The 16,702-nt window shown below is 42.3% G+C and overlaps 2 protein-coding genes across 2 annotated transcripts in view; both read right to left on the bottom strand.

The window, feature by feature from the left end:
- The window catches only part of kcp (kielin cysteine rich BMP regulator), a 25,068-nt gene continuing 8,366 nt past the window's right edge, over nt 1-16,702 (bottom strand). The window contains exons 6-46 of the mRNA XM_056386627.1: nt 13,894-13,967; nt 13,712-13,805; nt 13,003-13,085; nt 12,824-12,917; nt 12,662-12,741; nt 12,483-12,568; nt 12,253-12,343; nt 11,882-11,981; nt 11,621-11,706; nt 11,270-11,363; nt 11,035-11,184; nt 10,848-10,954; nt 10,685-10,778; nt 10,389-10,562; nt 10,220-10,302; nt 10,031-10,124; nt 9,022-9,204; nt 8,734-8,904; nt 8,429-8,602; nt 8,232-8,314; nt 8,061-8,151; nt 7,900-7,982; nt 7,649-7,822; nt 6,886-7,065; nt 6,511-6,775; nt 5,782-5,864; nt 5,600-5,693; nt 5,355-5,528; nt 5,183-5,265; nt 4,811-4,931; nt 4,634-4,716; nt 4,314-4,413; nt 4,116-4,201; nt 3,594-3,696; nt 3,297-3,439; nt 2,801-2,973; nt 1,946-2,057; nt 1,757-1,858; nt 1,491-1,655; nt 1,097-1,397; nt 1-706 (exon numbers count right to left, since the gene is read on the bottom strand). Coding sequence (XP_056242602.1) covers nt 486-706; nt 1,097-1,397; nt 1,491-1,655; nt 1,757-1,858; nt 1,946-2,057; nt 2,801-2,973; nt 3,297-3,439; nt 3,594-3,696; nt 4,116-4,201; nt 4,314-4,413; nt 4,634-4,716; nt 4,811-4,931; nt 5,183-5,265; nt 5,355-5,528; nt 5,600-5,693; nt 5,782-5,864; nt 6,511-6,775; nt 6,886-7,065; nt 7,649-7,822; nt 7,900-7,982; nt 8,061-8,151; nt 8,232-8,314; nt 8,429-8,602; nt 8,734-8,904; nt 9,022-9,204; nt 10,031-10,124; nt 10,220-10,302; nt 10,389-10,562; nt 10,685-10,778; nt 10,848-10,954; nt 11,035-11,184; nt 11,270-11,363; nt 11,621-11,706; nt 11,882-11,981; nt 12,253-12,343; nt 12,483-12,568; nt 12,662-12,741; nt 12,824-12,917; nt 13,003-13,085; nt 13,712-13,805; nt 13,894-13,967 — 5,132 coding nt within the window. The 3' untranslated portion in view covers nt 1-485. The remainder of the gene's footprint in view (nt 707-1,096; nt 1,398-1,490; nt 1,656-1,756; nt 1,859-1,945; nt 2,058-2,800; nt 2,974-3,296; nt 3,440-3,593; nt 3,697-4,115; nt 4,202-4,313; nt 4,414-4,633; nt 4,717-4,810; nt 4,932-5,182; nt 5,266-5,354; nt 5,529-5,599; nt 5,694-5,781; nt 5,865-6,510; nt 6,776-6,885; nt 7,066-7,648; nt 7,823-7,899; nt 7,983-8,060; nt 8,152-8,231; nt 8,315-8,428; nt 8,603-8,733; nt 8,905-9,021; nt 9,205-10,030; nt 10,125-10,219; nt 10,303-10,388; nt 10,563-10,684; nt 10,779-10,847; nt 10,955-11,034; nt 11,185-11,269; nt 11,364-11,620; nt 11,707-11,881; nt 11,982-12,252; nt 12,344-12,482; nt 12,569-12,661; nt 12,742-12,823; nt 12,918-13,002; nt 13,086-13,711; nt 13,806-13,893; nt 13,968-16,702) is intronic.
- LOC130175927 (uncharacterized) overlaps nt 15,037-16,702 on the bottom strand; it is a 5,775-nt gene continuing 4,109 nt past the window's right edge. The window contains exon 6 of the mRNA XM_056386632.1: nt 15,037-16,497. Coding sequence (XP_056242607.1) covers nt 16,305-16,497 — 193 coding nt within the window. The 3' untranslated portion in view covers nt 15,037-16,304. The remainder of the gene's footprint in view (nt 16,498-16,702) is intronic.

Consider the following 16,702-nt stretch of genomic DNA (forward strand, 5'->3'; position numbering starts at 1 on the left):
TATTAGTGAAAACTGTTTATTTGTAAAACGAAGAAAAAAAAAAGAATACCTGAGCTATACAGTCAATATTGCACAGTGCTGAAATAAACCTGTACAGTGAACAAAAGCTCTTTTGACTCTAAATAATAATACTATAAAACTAAAACAATTTAATATTTGGTAAATGTGTAAAACTATTAGGAAAAACACCAATTAACATGTGACATGTGAAAATAACATGACAAACCCTTCTGTAGTATAAATATTCAGTGCTACATATTCATATATGAAAATGTTTATATAAACATAAAGAAATGCAGTATTTCACTTTAGTCAATGTGCAGAATCCACAGGTTCACCAACAGGTATATTTTTCCATTTCAGACTTCAGTATACAGTAACAAAAGGCTGATGCAGTCCTTGTGTGGATTGCAGATCATCAGAGGTGGCAGTGCATGTGTGTGCATACAAATTAAGTGCACTTCTGAAAGCGAGCAGCTCAAGGATCATGTGTGGTTGCCATGAATGATCTTGGGGCACTTTTCGGGCTGTATGCAGTAGTTGTTGTGTAGAACCAGACCAGCAGGACACTGGCAGCCTGGGACACAGGGTTTGAAGCAGTGGCTTTCTATCACCCCCAGTGGTACGTCAACGTTAAAGCAGGTTACGGGACATGGGGGACCACACTCGTCAAACACAAAGCCCCTCTCCACTGGACAGCCCACAGCTGTGAAAGACAGCCACAGAAAAAAAACACAATGAGAGAGACTGAAAGGGTTTCACTTCTGATGACCTTTACTGGTGAGTCAGGAGTCAGCAGGTGTTTGACAACCATAAGATGACTTTTTCAAAAGACAGAACTGTGTTTTTTATTTTCATTTGAGAATAAATTGTTGCAGATTGCCTGTGTGTAGCACAGTAAAACATCACTGAGCAGTTTACAATAGGAGCAGGTAGACCTTTAAGAAAAAGATCGCAATTACTATTATGACTGTTATTTTTTTGCAAGTACTTACAGGTATAATATGATAATTTTGCAGTGTAGTTCAGTTTGTGTTTGACAAAACTGTTCTAACTTTGTCTGATTATTTATGACCTACGAGCGTGTTTCACTCACCACACAGAGATGGGCTCCTCCACTGCAGGACGACTCCAGCCTCTCTGCACTGACTGGCGTAGGCCTCCAGTGCGTCACACAGACACTCATCACTGTTGGCCCCACAGGCACAAAGATCATATACGCATGCTGCATACCATGGGTCAGGAGGTACCACACGATGGCAGGGCTTAAAGACGGCAGACTTCAAGACCTTACAGCGAGCATTAGCCCCCTTCTTTGCCTGGTAGCCTGCGTCCTTACATGGGTCGACATCCTTACCAGGTTGACAGGATGAGAGGGAGTGGCTACTGTTTGTGACCTAAAATGACAAACAGTTGTTTGATGCATGTGCAATTAAGAATTGAACAGCCTTTATTTGAGTCTCTCTGTTTCTTCAGTGTGTTTGTTTTACCCTCCAGCTGTTGCCAAAGTCAGACTCTGACTGGCTGAGTCGTCCACTGGGCATTCGGAGGTCATCCTGGTAGTAGTTGTTGAAGTTTCCACAGAGACCACAGGTGTGGCCCTTATAGGAGCCTGGCACGCTCACTTCCAGGTGTGAACGACCACTCCACAGCACCTAAAGGAAGATGAAAGGGTCTGTAAATGTGACAAATGACAGTATATCCAATCACATATCATCCATAGAGAGAGGGAGAGATGAAAGAGACAAGACTTTACCTTCACGCCGATGTTAGTATTGAGTAAGATGGTGTTGCTTTGTCGTTCAATATAGATGTACGGTTCTCTGAGGAACGGCAAAGTCACAACTTCATCATTGACCTGAAGGTAGAAAAAAAAATTGGCTGAGTGGATGCCAAACACAAACATGACTGCACAAAATCATGTGCGGTACTTGTACACACAAACCTTCACCACCCAATCCTGGAGTAGCTGCACTGTGACGTCTTCTATGAACACAGTCACCTCTTTAGTCCAGGACACTCCTTTACGTCCACGATCATCGTTAGTTGCATGAATACTATACAAACAAAGAGGAGACCTTGAGCTTCATGTTTAACATTCAATGAAAGAACTTTATTGAAAGGCTTGTCATTTTCTTCGCTGGATTGACATGTTTCAGTTTTTCTGTATGAAATTGGATGTTGTGGGCAGGACTTAATGTGAGGAGGGACTTGACTTAAAAAAATGTTACTCCCTTTTTGAAATGTATCTTTTTATATTTAAATTTTTTTTTTACAGCAGGTTACAGAAGCAGCATGAAAAGTGGATGTTCCTGCAAACTGAGACTAACGTGCGGTTTTATTCCATTTTTCTGCTGCTAAAGCTCATTAGTTTGAGGGCATAGATTGTCTAGGACAGTAGTTGTCAGTCTTTTTGGTGACCTTTTAGAGCCCCTGAAAACTTTAAAATCCAAAGTATTTCTCTCTTACTTTAAATGTGTATAACTATGTATTCAATAATCAAAGTTAAAGTTCAAAAACACAACCCTGATTTGATCAACATTGGCTGATTTGATCAACATTGGCTGGGTAACATTTTGACTTAAATATTTCTAAATCTTGATTGGTGCATGTAAATATGTGAGATCACCTTTTTCCTGCCCACTTCAAACCAGTGAGAAGAGCTCAAACAAAAATCACAAATAAAGCAATTTCACATGTAAAATAACGAACTTCATTTTCATGTAAAACCCTGTCATCACCTTTAAAATGAAGCAACGTGTACTTCCAATTGCTTGGGTAACCATGGTGACTCTCTCACCTGAAGTCTCCCTGTTCACAGTCCTGTGCCAGGACATATGTGCACGCTCCCTGGAAGTGCAACATGCGGCCATCGAAGGTGCGATAATGAGGATCGCCGAAGGCAATGCAGGTGGCTGGACGAGGAAGGCAATGAGGACAACACAAGCCTGGGACAACGGCTGGCATCTCATCCTGATAGCGCACGCACGCACACACGCACGCACGCACGCACGCACGCACGCACACACACACACACACACACACACACACACACACACACACAGGCTCAGCTACACTGTCTGAGTAACTATGATGGACCCAGGAGACTCAGTGGAAATCAAATAAATGTCTGCAGTGTCAGAATGAGCTTTGAGGAAACAGCCAGTGTAAACATCGATGATATTTAATGTCTCTCTACAGACTGAGGGGTTAGAACAGCAAGGCATCATGGGAACATTTTAAATTATGATGAAACACTGAGAAATAGTGTGTGTGTGTGTCTTTGTTACACTGACTGTTGCACAGGTGAGGGGAGGGCAGCGTTCACTACGGCAGTGTACATCTCCAGACACACACGTACAGCTGGTGCACTCATCCACCTCCCACTGTTCATTACAGTGATACACTGTCCCCTGGTGCAAACATGACACTCCTGAGTCTACAGCACACATGTACGCACACACACGCATAGACACACACGCACAAGCGCGCACACACATAAGAAAGACACACACATACATGCAACGTGTTAGGCAGAAGTTTAAGCACACAGAATAGTTAGTGATGGTCACTGTATTGACTGCCAATGATACCTTGGCATTCAGAGCAACATTTTCCTGGAGTCTTCACTGGTTTCTGGCCAGCTGGACAAACCGCAGGTAAACACTCTTCAATGCTGCATTCAATGTGGCCCGACTACAGATGCATACAGAAAGAAGAGAGGGTTTTAGAGGTAGATCGTGTAAATATCAGATATTTCAGACCTTTCAACAATCCCAGAATCAAATCCTTCCTTTATGTCGGCCTTGAAAAGGTCAGTTGTGCAACTATTGTACTTTTTACTCTGTTTTTTTTTTTTTGGGGGGGGGGGGGGGGGGGGGGTCACAGCACATGTTAAACTCAAACAGATACAGTAATGACAGACTTGGATAAATTTGTTCTTGGTAATCACTGTGCAAGTCTCTTTGTAAGGGCTTTTGCTTGTTGTCTTTCTTAGATTGATGTATTCTTTGATTCCCCAGTGTTAATGTTCATTATACCATATTATCTGGTAAAGCAAATGCTGTTTCGAATGAGGAATGAATGAAGAATGTAAGTATATCTGTCCGACTCACATTACAGGCACATGTTACGCAGTCGTCATCGCTGTCTGTCCAGTTGCTGCCATTGGCAACTCGGGTCTGACCCTCAATCACACACACTGCATAAAACACAGGAAAACACCGCACAGTAGTGGATGTTTTAATGACAATGACTTACAATTTAAAGGCCCAGGGAACAGACAAATAGGAAGAAATATAGTTTTATCTCACCTTTACACACAGGGCAGCATGAGTCTGGAGGCATGAACTGTTCATCAAGAGGACAAGAAAGTGGGAGGCACACACGGTGTAGGCAGGTCCACGTCAAGTCCTAATTCACAGACACAGACACAGTATCAATATACTGCACAGAATCCCATAATAGTATATTGATAGTAGTTTGACTGGTACCAACAACTCGACAATTAGATGTCAAAATGATGAGATGTCAAACTAAAACTCTCTCACTCAATTCACTCTGTTTAAGAGACTTTCCTTCGCTTCTATGCAAAAGAAAGACCGTCTCAAGAGAAGGCTCGTTGCTATGTTACCTGGCAGTGGCAGGTAAAACAGGGGTCATCTGTGGCCAACACCTCGTTGCCAATCAGTGCAGAGGTGCAGTTACTGAGAGGCTCTAAACACACACGCACACAAAATATTGCAGAGCTCAGTAACAGTGAACAGCAAAATAATATACAGCATATCATGAAATGCACTTTAATACCGACGTGCACAGACGGGACAGCAGGAGTCTGGTCCAGAGAACAAGATGTTGCTTTTAGGACAGTCCACCAGGCTGGGGCACTGCTTTCGGTAACACCTCAGGTGTTGTTCTCCATCTGGCATCACCTGAGATACAAACAGGTTTGATTATAACTACTACTATTACTTCTATTTCTATAACTCCAAAAAAAATTACCAGAAAACAATTTCGATAATCTATTTATTTTCTTAAGCATTTATTAAACAAAAAATTGTCTGGTTCACAAATGCGATGATGCGATCATATCATTGGAAACCGAATGCTTCAAACTTCCACTAAATCAACAAGTTAAACATAGAACTATTGCTATCAGGTTTCAGGTGTATATGCTTCATACCTCACAAGTGCAGATCTGACAGGGGTCATCGGCTGGATGGAAACTGTCCCCTGGGCCGTAAACTCTGCCCTCAAATACACAGTCTATTTAAAAACATCATGTAAGATTATATTTTAAAAAATCCTAATGATGAAACATGCAGCTAATGTGCCTTAGATCTTTATTTTCTTACCAGCACACACAGGGCAGCACTCCCCAGGCACGCTGATGAAGCTGATACAGGGAGATAGACAGTGTACCTCAGAGCAGGTGGTCACCCCGTCCACACACATACAAGTCATACAGGGAGTGGAGTCTGCGAACCAGCTGCTGCCCTCTGTATGCTCCTCTCCTCCATACACACAACCTGAGAAGGAAAACGCAGACACTGGCACAACTATTTCCTCCTGCGGGTAAAACTTTTAGTGATATATTTACCTCTACAGCGAGGACAGCAGGCTCCTGGATCAGTCACCACATGCATACATGGCAGCTTGGGACACTCGGGGGACGTACACCGCACCTCACCTGCCTGCAAGACTCAGACAGATCAGCACTTAAACACAAGGAAGGCTGCAAATATGGAGGGAAAACAAAGAGATATACAGTAGAAGGCTGACCTGGCAGGTGCAGGACGAGCAGTGATTTGAACTCAGGGTCCATGTCTGCGCATCAGTGAACTCCTGTCCATCCAGCATGCACACTGAGACCAGAGACAGAGAGACAGAGATGAGGAAAAAAGTGAAGTGATTTCCTACATTATTTTATAGTGGGAGAAAAATGGCATGCTCCAAATCAGTTTCCAGATCAGTTTTGTCTTTGTAATTTTTGTGACCAGGTGCTTGAAATTAAAATTGCTTTTCTCATTTCCCATAAATGATTTGAAGGGGTTTTTAAAGTTGAATGGCAGGATTAGAAAAAAAGAAAAAGGTACAAGACAAAGAAACACATGTATCAAGAAAATCTTGCAGATAATCACTTCCTGTATTCTTTTGATATCTTGAATTATAGTACTTTCATTTTTTCTCTGAACAGAAGAGACATGGACTAAAAGTTAAAACAAAATATTCTTGAGGTCAGCACAATAATTAAATTCAGCAAATTTCTTTCATAATTATATAATTGTATAGTTTCATTTTAAGTATAATCTTTTGTTGTAAGTACACTTGGCATTTTTCTATTTGACAGCGTACAAATCAAAGACTGAAAGTACATGACTAATATTCTAATGCAGATTATGTGAATTTACATGAAATATTGAAACCAGGAATTTCTGCGTAAAATATATTAGAGGAATCAGTATAAACATGTAAGCCTTCACATAGCATTTACACAAACAGTTCAAGTACCTGTGCACTCAGGACAGCACTGTCCCGGCTTGGTAACAGGTCGAGCACAGGGTGTTGGTGGGCAGGCAAGTGGCACGCAGGTGACAGTGCCTCTGACACATGTGCAGCGTTGGCAGGGGTTAGAGGAAGGCGTGAAGGTGTGACTGTGGGAGTGCACGACGCCCTCGTACAGACAGGAGTCACAGACTGGGCAGCAGGTTCCTGAAGGGACCGGATGGGAGCACTGGACTGGACAAGGTCTCTTCTGACAGTTAACCACCTCATTCTGATCAGAGGAGGGGATGAAGGGACAAGGTGGATAGAGAGAATAATCAATTTGTTTTCATCATTTAAACAATCAGATGGTTTATTTTTCACTCAGTAAGACAGACTAACCAGACAGGAGCATGAGGAGCAGGGATCCGAGGGTGAAGAGAAAGTGGAACCGGACTGATACTCTTTTCCCTGATGCAGACAGATGCCCGTGCACAAAGGGCAGCACTCCCCTGGAGGGGTCACTGGGCGCACACAGGCAACACCTGGACAAGATGCACGTGCACACACCACACCGCCGTTCTATACACAAAGACACACATTTAGACCCTGTGAATGTCACTGAGTAATCCTGGTACAACTGAGGACGAACGGATGACGGAGTGGTAGCCAGGTTTATTCATGCACAAAGTACAAAAAGGAAATCACAATTGTTGTAGTGTCTTCACAGGGTCAGGGCTGTGGGATTAAAAGAATAGAACACCAAAAATATCCCATTTGAGTATCTCTACAACTCACTATGTCGTGTAATTGTGTGTCTGAAGCTCCACTGGAAGTATCATATTTAACAATTCCTTGGCAAAGCGAGAATCTTCTGGAACAAACTGACACATTTACAGTATGTTTGCTGCAGAGCTGTAGTTAAGACTTTTCTTTTAATGTCTTTAAACAGTAAACAGTCACTGCTGCCATCTAAAGAGGCAAGCTCCAAACTTTTTATAGCCACCTTGACACCTGACACTTGTAGGTAATTAGACCACTTTGTTTGTTTGGGTTTCCAAATAACTTGTAATTCTGATTGCCTTTCAGAGTAGGACAGAGTATTGTGAATTTAAAAATACACATATATATATATATATATATATATATATATTTTGTGTTGTACCAGACAGGAGCAGAGCTGACAGTGGTCTGTCGGGTGTGGGAATCGCTCTCCGTTAAAACAGTCTCGTCCATTAAAGCTGCATCCATCACACACTCCACATGCACAGCCGTCCAGAGCTGGGTGTGGGCATGACACAGCAGGGCATCTTCTCTGCGCACACACCACCGCACCTCTCTGTGGAGAATAAAGGTAGGATGTACAGTAGCTTTGATGGTTCAGTGACCAAAAAGTTAAATGACCGTCTCACTCACTGAGCAGGTGCAGTCCTGGCACCCTCTCTCTCCTCCTGGAAGGACCTGTCCGTCAACATATGTCACACCTTGGAACTGACAACCTACACACACAGTAAAGCATTCATCATTTACTTTAGTCCACATATACTTGCTCTGTTACATTTGCAGTGATTACGCACCATCACAGACAGGGCAGCCACATGCGTTGGGGACTGGGTGAGGACAGAGAGCAGCTGCACACGGCGTCTTCGCACAACGCACTGATCCGCCCTGCAAGAGAAAAGGCATGACATTAACCAGCAGGAATATGTATGTGTGTGTGTGTGTGAATGTGTGTGTGTTGTTACTACCTGGCAGGTACATTCAGAGCAGGGGTTCCCTGGGTCAGGGATCGACTGTCCATCGGTGAGGACTTCACTGTTATAGGAACAGCCTATCCAATTAAGAAAGGTTGATTGAGTCGTTTTGTAATCATGAAAATAATGAACAAATAAAGGTTGATCCTAAAGTAGGAATGCGAGCAGAGTCTCGTTCTGACTTTACATACGTTCACATTCTCCACAGCATTGTCGGGGTGGTTTATATGGATGGCTGCAATCTCCATAACAGGGTTGCTTGGTGCAGACAACCTCGCCTCCGTAGCAGTAACACACACCACAGGGGTCTTTGTCATCAGCAAACTCAGTGCCATCAAGATATTCTTTACCTTGAAACATGCAACCTGACAAGTAGAAAATTAGAGACTGACATATTTTTGAGATAAATGAAGGGAAAACAGTGAGGGTGTCAGTAACTATTTAAAAAAAAAAATTCTTGAATGACATGTTGCTGTCAAGTGTTTCAATCGCACACCATCACAGGACATGCAGCACTGTCTCTGGACGGGGTGGTTACAGTTGGTGGGTGGACAGCGCTTCCTCTCACACTGGACAGAGCCCTCACGACACACACACACAGCACATGGGTCTGACACGTCACCCCACGTCTCCCCATTAGCTCGCTCTCGACCGTCATATAAACAGCCTGCAAGAGGGAATAAAATATAGACACATGTTGAGACTAAATGTGCAGTCTCTTACGTGGATCAAAACTGCTTTGTCTTTAAGTTGTCCTGGCAGGACTTGTGAACTTGTGAACTACCTTCGCAGGTCCGGCAGCACTCTTGTGTGATGGGGTGAGAACACACAGCGAAGGTGCAGGGCTTGCGCTGACAGTGAACTGTCCCGTTGGAGCAGCCACACAATCGACAGTTGTCAGTCGGGTGGTAAAAGCGCTCAGTGTGTCTGTAGGGTCGTTGTTCATACACACAGTCCGATGGAGGAGCTGAAGGAACATCAGTGAAAAGAATCAACAGTATGCCTTCACTCTACAACTTCATAATCCATTTTGTGTCTGATCATGAGCCAAGAAACGAAGAAAACAGCAGATCATGTTAACCAGAGAGGGGCACCCAGCCAATGAAATTAGGAAGTATAGTATAGTATCTTTCATGGAAGGGATTTTCATTATGTTCTGTTAAGATTTCTGTTTTAAAAATAAGAATAAGATGAAGGTCATGTGAAGCCATCCATAATGATAAAATACCAATAAAAATATAACCTGAAATAACAAAAAGCATCTCAAGAATGATAGTAATGATAAACCCTTTCCAATTTTCCACTTCTCTAAAATTCCCCATACTTGTTATCAAAATCTAATTCAAGGATTCACTGATTTATTATGGACCAATCAGTCCATAAAACAATCATCCAAATCATTTTGTTACTTTTGAAATAGTTCACTAAAAACGTGAAACAAAGTGTAAAAAACATAATTTGGTGGATTGATTCTGGAGTTACAAGGATTTTTTAGCTAGTGTTTTAGCTATTTTTGCTGTGGTTTCTAAAGACCTAAAGTGGATTATGGATGTAAGTCACACCCGATCTATAAATATGTTTGTCTAGTCCGTGTGTTTAACTGCCTCCGTGAACTGTGTTCAACAGCAACCGCTACACCTCCATCTGCTGACCATACTGATAAGCAGGCCAAGTCAACAGGCCACACTATTCACTAACCTCCTGTGGCTTTCAGAGCAGCAATACCTGCCCAGAAACCTGCACCTGTGTCATTCACTCCTCCAAGTATCTTTGCCCCTTTACTTGGGCCTTACCAGGACACTGGGGACAGCAGTCTCCTGGCAGCACATTTGGGTTGGAGCATGGCAGTGGTGGGCACCTCTTCATCAGACACTGGACATTCCCATTCTGTAACAAACATATCACAGACTGAAATGAAAACCTGCTTCAAGACGACCACGTGTGATCAACAGTCATGATGTGATGCTCATTATTCCTCTCACTATGCAGCTGCATGTCCTGCATGTGTCAGTGGGATGGGGAAACTCCAGTCCATTGGGATACTCTTTCCCAGCATAGCTGCAGCCTGATGTAGGGGAATATAGTGAAACTGTGAGATTTTAATTTGTGAAAGGTATTTATGTTCCTGATAATAAAGTCATATCGCCTCACCATTGCAGTTGTTCTGACAGCATGTTCCAGGTCGAGGTGCATTACAGCGAGGATGAGGGCATTGTGCTTGGTGGCACTCAATCCTGCCGCTCACACACTTACACTCCTCACACGCACTCACAGGATTGGGAAAAGCCTCTCCATCCACAAACACACGGTTTTCAAAGGAGCAGTCTGGAAAAAGATACAAATACACAAAGGTTTTTACTGAGTTGTCTGAGAATAATTAACATAAATAGGATAATTAGCAGATAAATGTACAACATGAACTAAAATCATGTCATGAGTTTGTGTACCTGGACATCTAGGGCAGCACTCTCCATGTGGTGTGTATGAGTTGGTGCAGTTGAGTGGAGGACAGGGTCTTCTCTCACACTCCACGGTGCCGTGCTGAGGAGAAGGAAAGACTTGTCAGCAGGTACGAAGTTGAACAGTGTTTGTGAATAGAGACATGCTCACCTGACAGGTGCAGATGTGGCAGGGCTGGTCAGGGGTTGTAAACCTCTGGTTGTTGCCATAGATACGATGATTATAAGTGCAGCTTTCACACGCTGCACAACAGGAGCCTGAGGAAAGGAAAGAGACGGTGTACTAAGATTGCACAGTCATCTGCATATAAACAAAGCTCAGACACACACAGTCTTACCAGTGGTCTTGGTGGGATGCAGGCACTCAATGGGGGGGCAGTATGTGTGTGTACACACGGTGTCTCCATTCACACATGTGCAGCTGGAGCAGGGGTTCTCAAGGTGCCAGCTGGAGCCTTCTTCATATTCCACCCCCTCCAACACACATGCTACAATGAGGAAAAGGGGAGTTGTCATATATTCATGGATGAGATGAACCTGTGTGTGTATGTGTGCGTGCGTGTGAATTATTACCTTTGCAGATTGGACAGCAGAGATGTGGGTCTATAATAGGGTTAGAGCACTGAGCAGGACGGCACTTCTCTTCACGGCAAATCACATTCCCACCCTGAAATGAAAACACAATATGCATGTAATATAAATAGGGTATGTTTAAAAGAAGACAGACATGACATGAAAGAAATTATGGCCATGCCCATTTGCTGCTGTGAAAAGAAACATACTATGCTTTCATGCAAAAGAGAAAGTAAATAAAAAAAACAAAAAAAAAAACAAGACACAAATAAAAGACATGAAACAAAGTATTACTTTGCTAATTTTTTTTAAGTTTCAATGCTTTCTTTTGAGTGTACTGTATGGACTTACCTTGCATCTGCACTGTAGACAGGGTCCACTGCCAGCAGGGCTGAACACTTTTCCATCAGTATACACCCTCCTGTCATACTCACATGCTGCAGGAACACACAACCTGAATATGTTTGCTAGAGCTTGAGCAGTAAAAGTCAAATTGGAAGCGAGCATGCAGTAGGCGAAACAGTTTTGACAAATAGGACATATTATCATTATTATTATTATTTAGTTTTAGTTATTTATTTATTTATTTAACAAATTTACAGATACACTGACCATCACATGTGGAACAACACTCCCCCTTGCGTTTAGCTGGATGACTACAGCGTAGTGTGGGACATGATGCATCCATACGCTCACAAGACACTTCACCTGCCTAACAGAGAGAGACAAGTAGGGGTTAAATGTGTCACACTGATAGAGCAAACACCTATTGTCAGATACTAAGCCCAAAGCTTTGTCAGGACTTTAAAAACAGACTAATTTTCCCACTTAATCCCATTTTCAATTTCAATCACATTTGTTTCTGAAAGTATAAAAACTTTTTGACAGGTTTTCTTTGTACCCCTGTGTCCTGAAACCTCACCAAGTCCAGTCACATGAAGTTCACATAACCACAGAACACAGCTTTGCCAGATTGTACTCACAGAGCAGCGGCAGCGGAGGCAGGGGTCTGACCTGGAGGGGAACTTCTGTCCATCCACATACACCTTGGACTCATATTCACACTGCTCACACCTACAGGTGACACACACAACGTAAACATTTTCAGTGATAAAAATAACTTCATCTGCACCACCTCATTCAAGGTCAAAGTTGAGAAAAGGATTGATGCAGGCTTGAAAGTTATATGGATGAGGTTGGGCAGGTTTGTTACCGTGGGCAACAGTCTCCAGCACGATGCACAGGGTTTCGACAAAACAGAGCAGGACAGGGAAGGGGTGAACACACCACATTTCCATTCTGGTAGAACAAGAGCACAGATATACTTCAAAATAAAATGATTCATAACTGAAGTATGATAAAATGTAATTTAATCACTTTCGTCAGACATACCACGCATGTGCAATCTTCACAACGGTCTCCAGTAGGAATCACAGCTCCATTAGGGAAGTCATGACCACTCATACCACAGTCTACAAGACACACATGAGCACACACTGTTTATCTGCAGTCCATTGAACACCAACACTGCTTCAGTAAATGAAAGACACCCACCTTGACAAACTGGACAGCAGGAATCGGGTGGTGGAGAAGCTGGGTTTTTACAAGGGGTGTGGCACTGCTCCCTCTCACAGTGAACATGACCCTCCTGGAGAGAAGACAGATAAGTATCAGTAGAGATGAAGGTGAAAGAAAAGATGAAAACCTAAGTAGATAATTCGTATCAACCCCACCAAACAGTGGCAGACATCACAGGGACTCTCCTCTGGTCTCCATTTGGCTCCGTGATCATACGGGACACCAGAATGGATGCAACCTGCAAGCACACGTTACATCAGATAACTTTACTGTTATGGAAAAAAACGCCTGTCTTTGTAGGGATCAAAGGGATCAATCAATCAGCTTAGACAAAGGTGCCATTTCGTGATACAGGTATTTTGAAATGCTCAACCAATCTAATGCTGTATGATAAGATCTTATCATTTTTGACAACATTTTCTTAAAACCTTTGTGAGACAGTGAGGCAAATATAACTTTGGAACAACCCTGATAAACCTTGACCTCAGTGCAGTGTTTGGATGTATTCCAAAGAAGAATTTTCAGTTTTGGTAGGTACCATATTTAGTGAAAGGGGTTTCAATTGAAGCAAATAAATTTGTTTGAAAAAAAAACTTTTGTGTAATTGATAAAAGACCTACTGGGGAGAGACTATCAAAGATGAGACTACATGATGAAGAAGAGAGTATACATGCAAAATAGTAACATTTTGAATATCTAAGAATGTGCAGCCTGTGCAAGCATGTTGTACTATTTTTCATGTCACTGCATCAATTAATTGAACCTAATTATATCTAAGTGATGTAGTAAGAGACATTTAATGTTTGCTTTAGAGTTATTTCTCTCATAATTATTGGTGTGAGCATATTTTTTCTGTGTCCATACTTTTGCATTGCTGGCAGCAGTCTCCAGGTACAGCCTCCTTCTGTGTGCAGTCCAGTGATGGGCAGGGCAGGGGAGAGCACTCCCTGTTACCACCCTGAGGCCGAACCGAAGGAGAGAAACAGAGGTGAGAGAAAAGGACAAACAGAAAAAAAACAGTGTGTGTGTTGGTGTCAAATACTTACCTTACACGTACATGTCTGACAGCCATCTAGAGGGCTGTAGGACACATTATGAACTGTGCCATCCAGATCACACCCTGAAGATGAGACAAAATATTTAGTACATACACATTTTAAAGCTTCTGTGTGTGCATCTGGATATCCCAAGTAATAACACAGGAGTATATACTTATAGTTTAATCAATAAAAGAGTGTGGAAATAAGTTTGGATCATTACAGTTGCTCTCCACCTTCTCTGTCTGCCATTGCAGATTTTCTTCACCTTTTTCTCTAGGTCACTGCGGAACATCTGGCTCTGCTGTCTCTCCAGTCATGACAGAACAGAATTGTTCTGATGCAACATACACATGCTCGCTCTTACACACTATGTTTTATGGTCTGTAACCATAACCAGAAGTGCATGTAGCCTTACAGTTAGTCTATTAACGCTGAAAAAAGATATACTGTAGGAGAAACAGGGAGAAAAAAACTGGAAGGGGTAGCAGTTTTCTTGAGGCTTCCCTCTTGGGGGATGGCCCTAACAACTTCCCCCTATTATGTGGCTGTTCATGTTATTTTACTGGGAAAAAAGTTGTTTACATTATAGCATATAAGGAACACTGAAGAGCAATGTCACATCAAAGACTTTCAGGGAGCTCATCAAATAGTATTTTTGCTTAGCTTGGACATTTCGGCAGATAATTATTTTAATGATGACTCTCCAAAGGACAGAGACAATGTGTTTGTGTGTGAGAGAGGGCAATAATCACAGAGTGAGAGGGAGGCCAGTGAGGCTGCCTACTGTGCCAGCAGCCAACAGGCATTTCCTCTAGCACGCCAAGCATGCATGAGATCAAAGTGTGTGTTGAGAGTGTGAGTCTGCGACTGTATATCAACTTGGTGCCACTGGAGTTTTCTGGCCTACATGCAGAAACAATTACGAGAGAGATGGATGAAAAGACAGAGACAGTGACAGAGAGAGTAGTCTTGGGGGGTGGAGAGAGGAGACAGTGCACTCCTGGGGCACATGTGTATTACACTGATGGCGAAAATTTGCACAATAAAAAGGAGAGAACAAAGTTGCCATGACTTTGTGGGAGTGGGGAGTGGACTGAGCAAGTTAAAGAAAGACAAATAGATCCTTAATGAGGCCAGTTCAACATCAACATTATTCCCACGTTTGTTTCAATTTACTATGACCGAAGGATGTAGAAAGTTTCCTCAAATGCAACAACTAGAAAACTTTGGCAAATGGTGGTAATACAGTACATATAATAAAACTACCAGTAGGGTCCATTAAACAAGCATTAACTGGCTTTTAGACACTTGGGGGAAGGACAACAAACTGTGAAGACAACATTGACGAACTGTCATCTCATACTCCTATTTACACATTCAGCATTTTTGAGCAGCATGAGCAATCATTTGGAGTCTTGTGTCTGACCACCAAACAACATTAAATCCAATATTCATTCTTTTTAACACTGTTTTGAGCTTCTCCTGCAGCTAAATGCTCCACTAGTATGTCCACAAATAGCTGCTAACTTTGTTTGTAGTTTGGTCCCAGGCAGGTAGCGTACACACAGTTTCTTTAGAAGGTTTTCTCTGAACACATCTACCTGCTGCAGATAAAAATGGAGGGTGCTAGGAAACCTAAAACAGTAAAACCAAAACAGTGAGCTGAAAGCCACTAAAATCCCTCCACAGAGCTCCTAGCCTACACCCTCTACATTACATGTAGGCTATTCATTAGGCTATTCATTAATACAAAACATTGATTAGTGCAGCTTTATAGTTGTATTACTTACCTCTATTAGTATCTAGTTCAGCAGAAAAGTTTGGTTTTGAGATTTATGCCTCCTCTCTATAACACATTCGCTGTTATTGGAACTTGGTGAGTGCTGCTCAGTGTTGAAAAATTGCATTTAAAATGTCAACAGCAATATCTCTTTCAAAAAAACAATACTCATTAATCTAGAACAGTTTTCATCGCTCTACTATCAGCTGAAGAAAATCTTGTGACACTGTAGTGTGTGAAACCAGGCTAAGGTAGACATTTGTAACTGAAAATGCATGTTGCTAGATACCACTAGAGGTATGAGAGAGAGAAGATGTTTTTTTTATGTTGGGTGAACACTTTAACACCATACATATAGGAGATAAAGTAGCCCATACAGAGTTAATGTCACATTGTGGTGGTATAAATGCATATTCCTGGAATGAGGTTAAACATATCATACTACAGTATTTTCATATTGCCAATGAAGTCTTTGTCATATTTTATTCCAGTATCAGTCCCTTTCAACGGTTTTCCTTCTCATGAAGAGCCTTCTGTTTCTCCGAGCTCACAGAGACAATGTTGGTCCATCCTCCTCTTAAATGCTGTGAAAAGTACTTTAATCCTTCATTTGTTTTTCTGGCTGACAGTCTAGTATTCACCAGCCATGGCATATTACATGGTTTCCAGTTTCTGGATCCCACCACTCTGTGAAACAAGAACCACAACTGCGCATATGGCAGACAGCCTCGGGGTAACCATGGCAGCGGGCCTGATGGCAGAGGTCAGGGCAGGTGATAGGAGCAGAGCCAAGGGGACAGCCGCTGAACCAGTGGAGCTTGAAACAAAACCTACAGACAGTGTTTCGAGGGAAAGGGGATCACAACATTGGTTGAAATACCAAAAAAAAGATTTTGAAAAGATTTGCTATTTCAAATATGGTTATTTTAATATTAGCCTTGTAAAGCCAGCTGGAATATCTCACCATAATTTAGCAGTTTCAAAAACTTCAAATATGATTTGCTTGAGCACAGTAGTTGTGACTCACTGAATCTG

Source organism: Seriola aureovittata, chromosome 10, assembly GCF_021018895.1.
Source record: "Seriola aureovittata isolate HTS-2021-v1 ecotype China chromosome 10, ASM2101889v1, whole genome shotgun sequence".
NCBI classification, from domain to species: Eukaryota; Metazoa; Chordata; class Actinopteri; order Carangiformes; family Carangidae; genus Seriola; species Seriola aureovittata.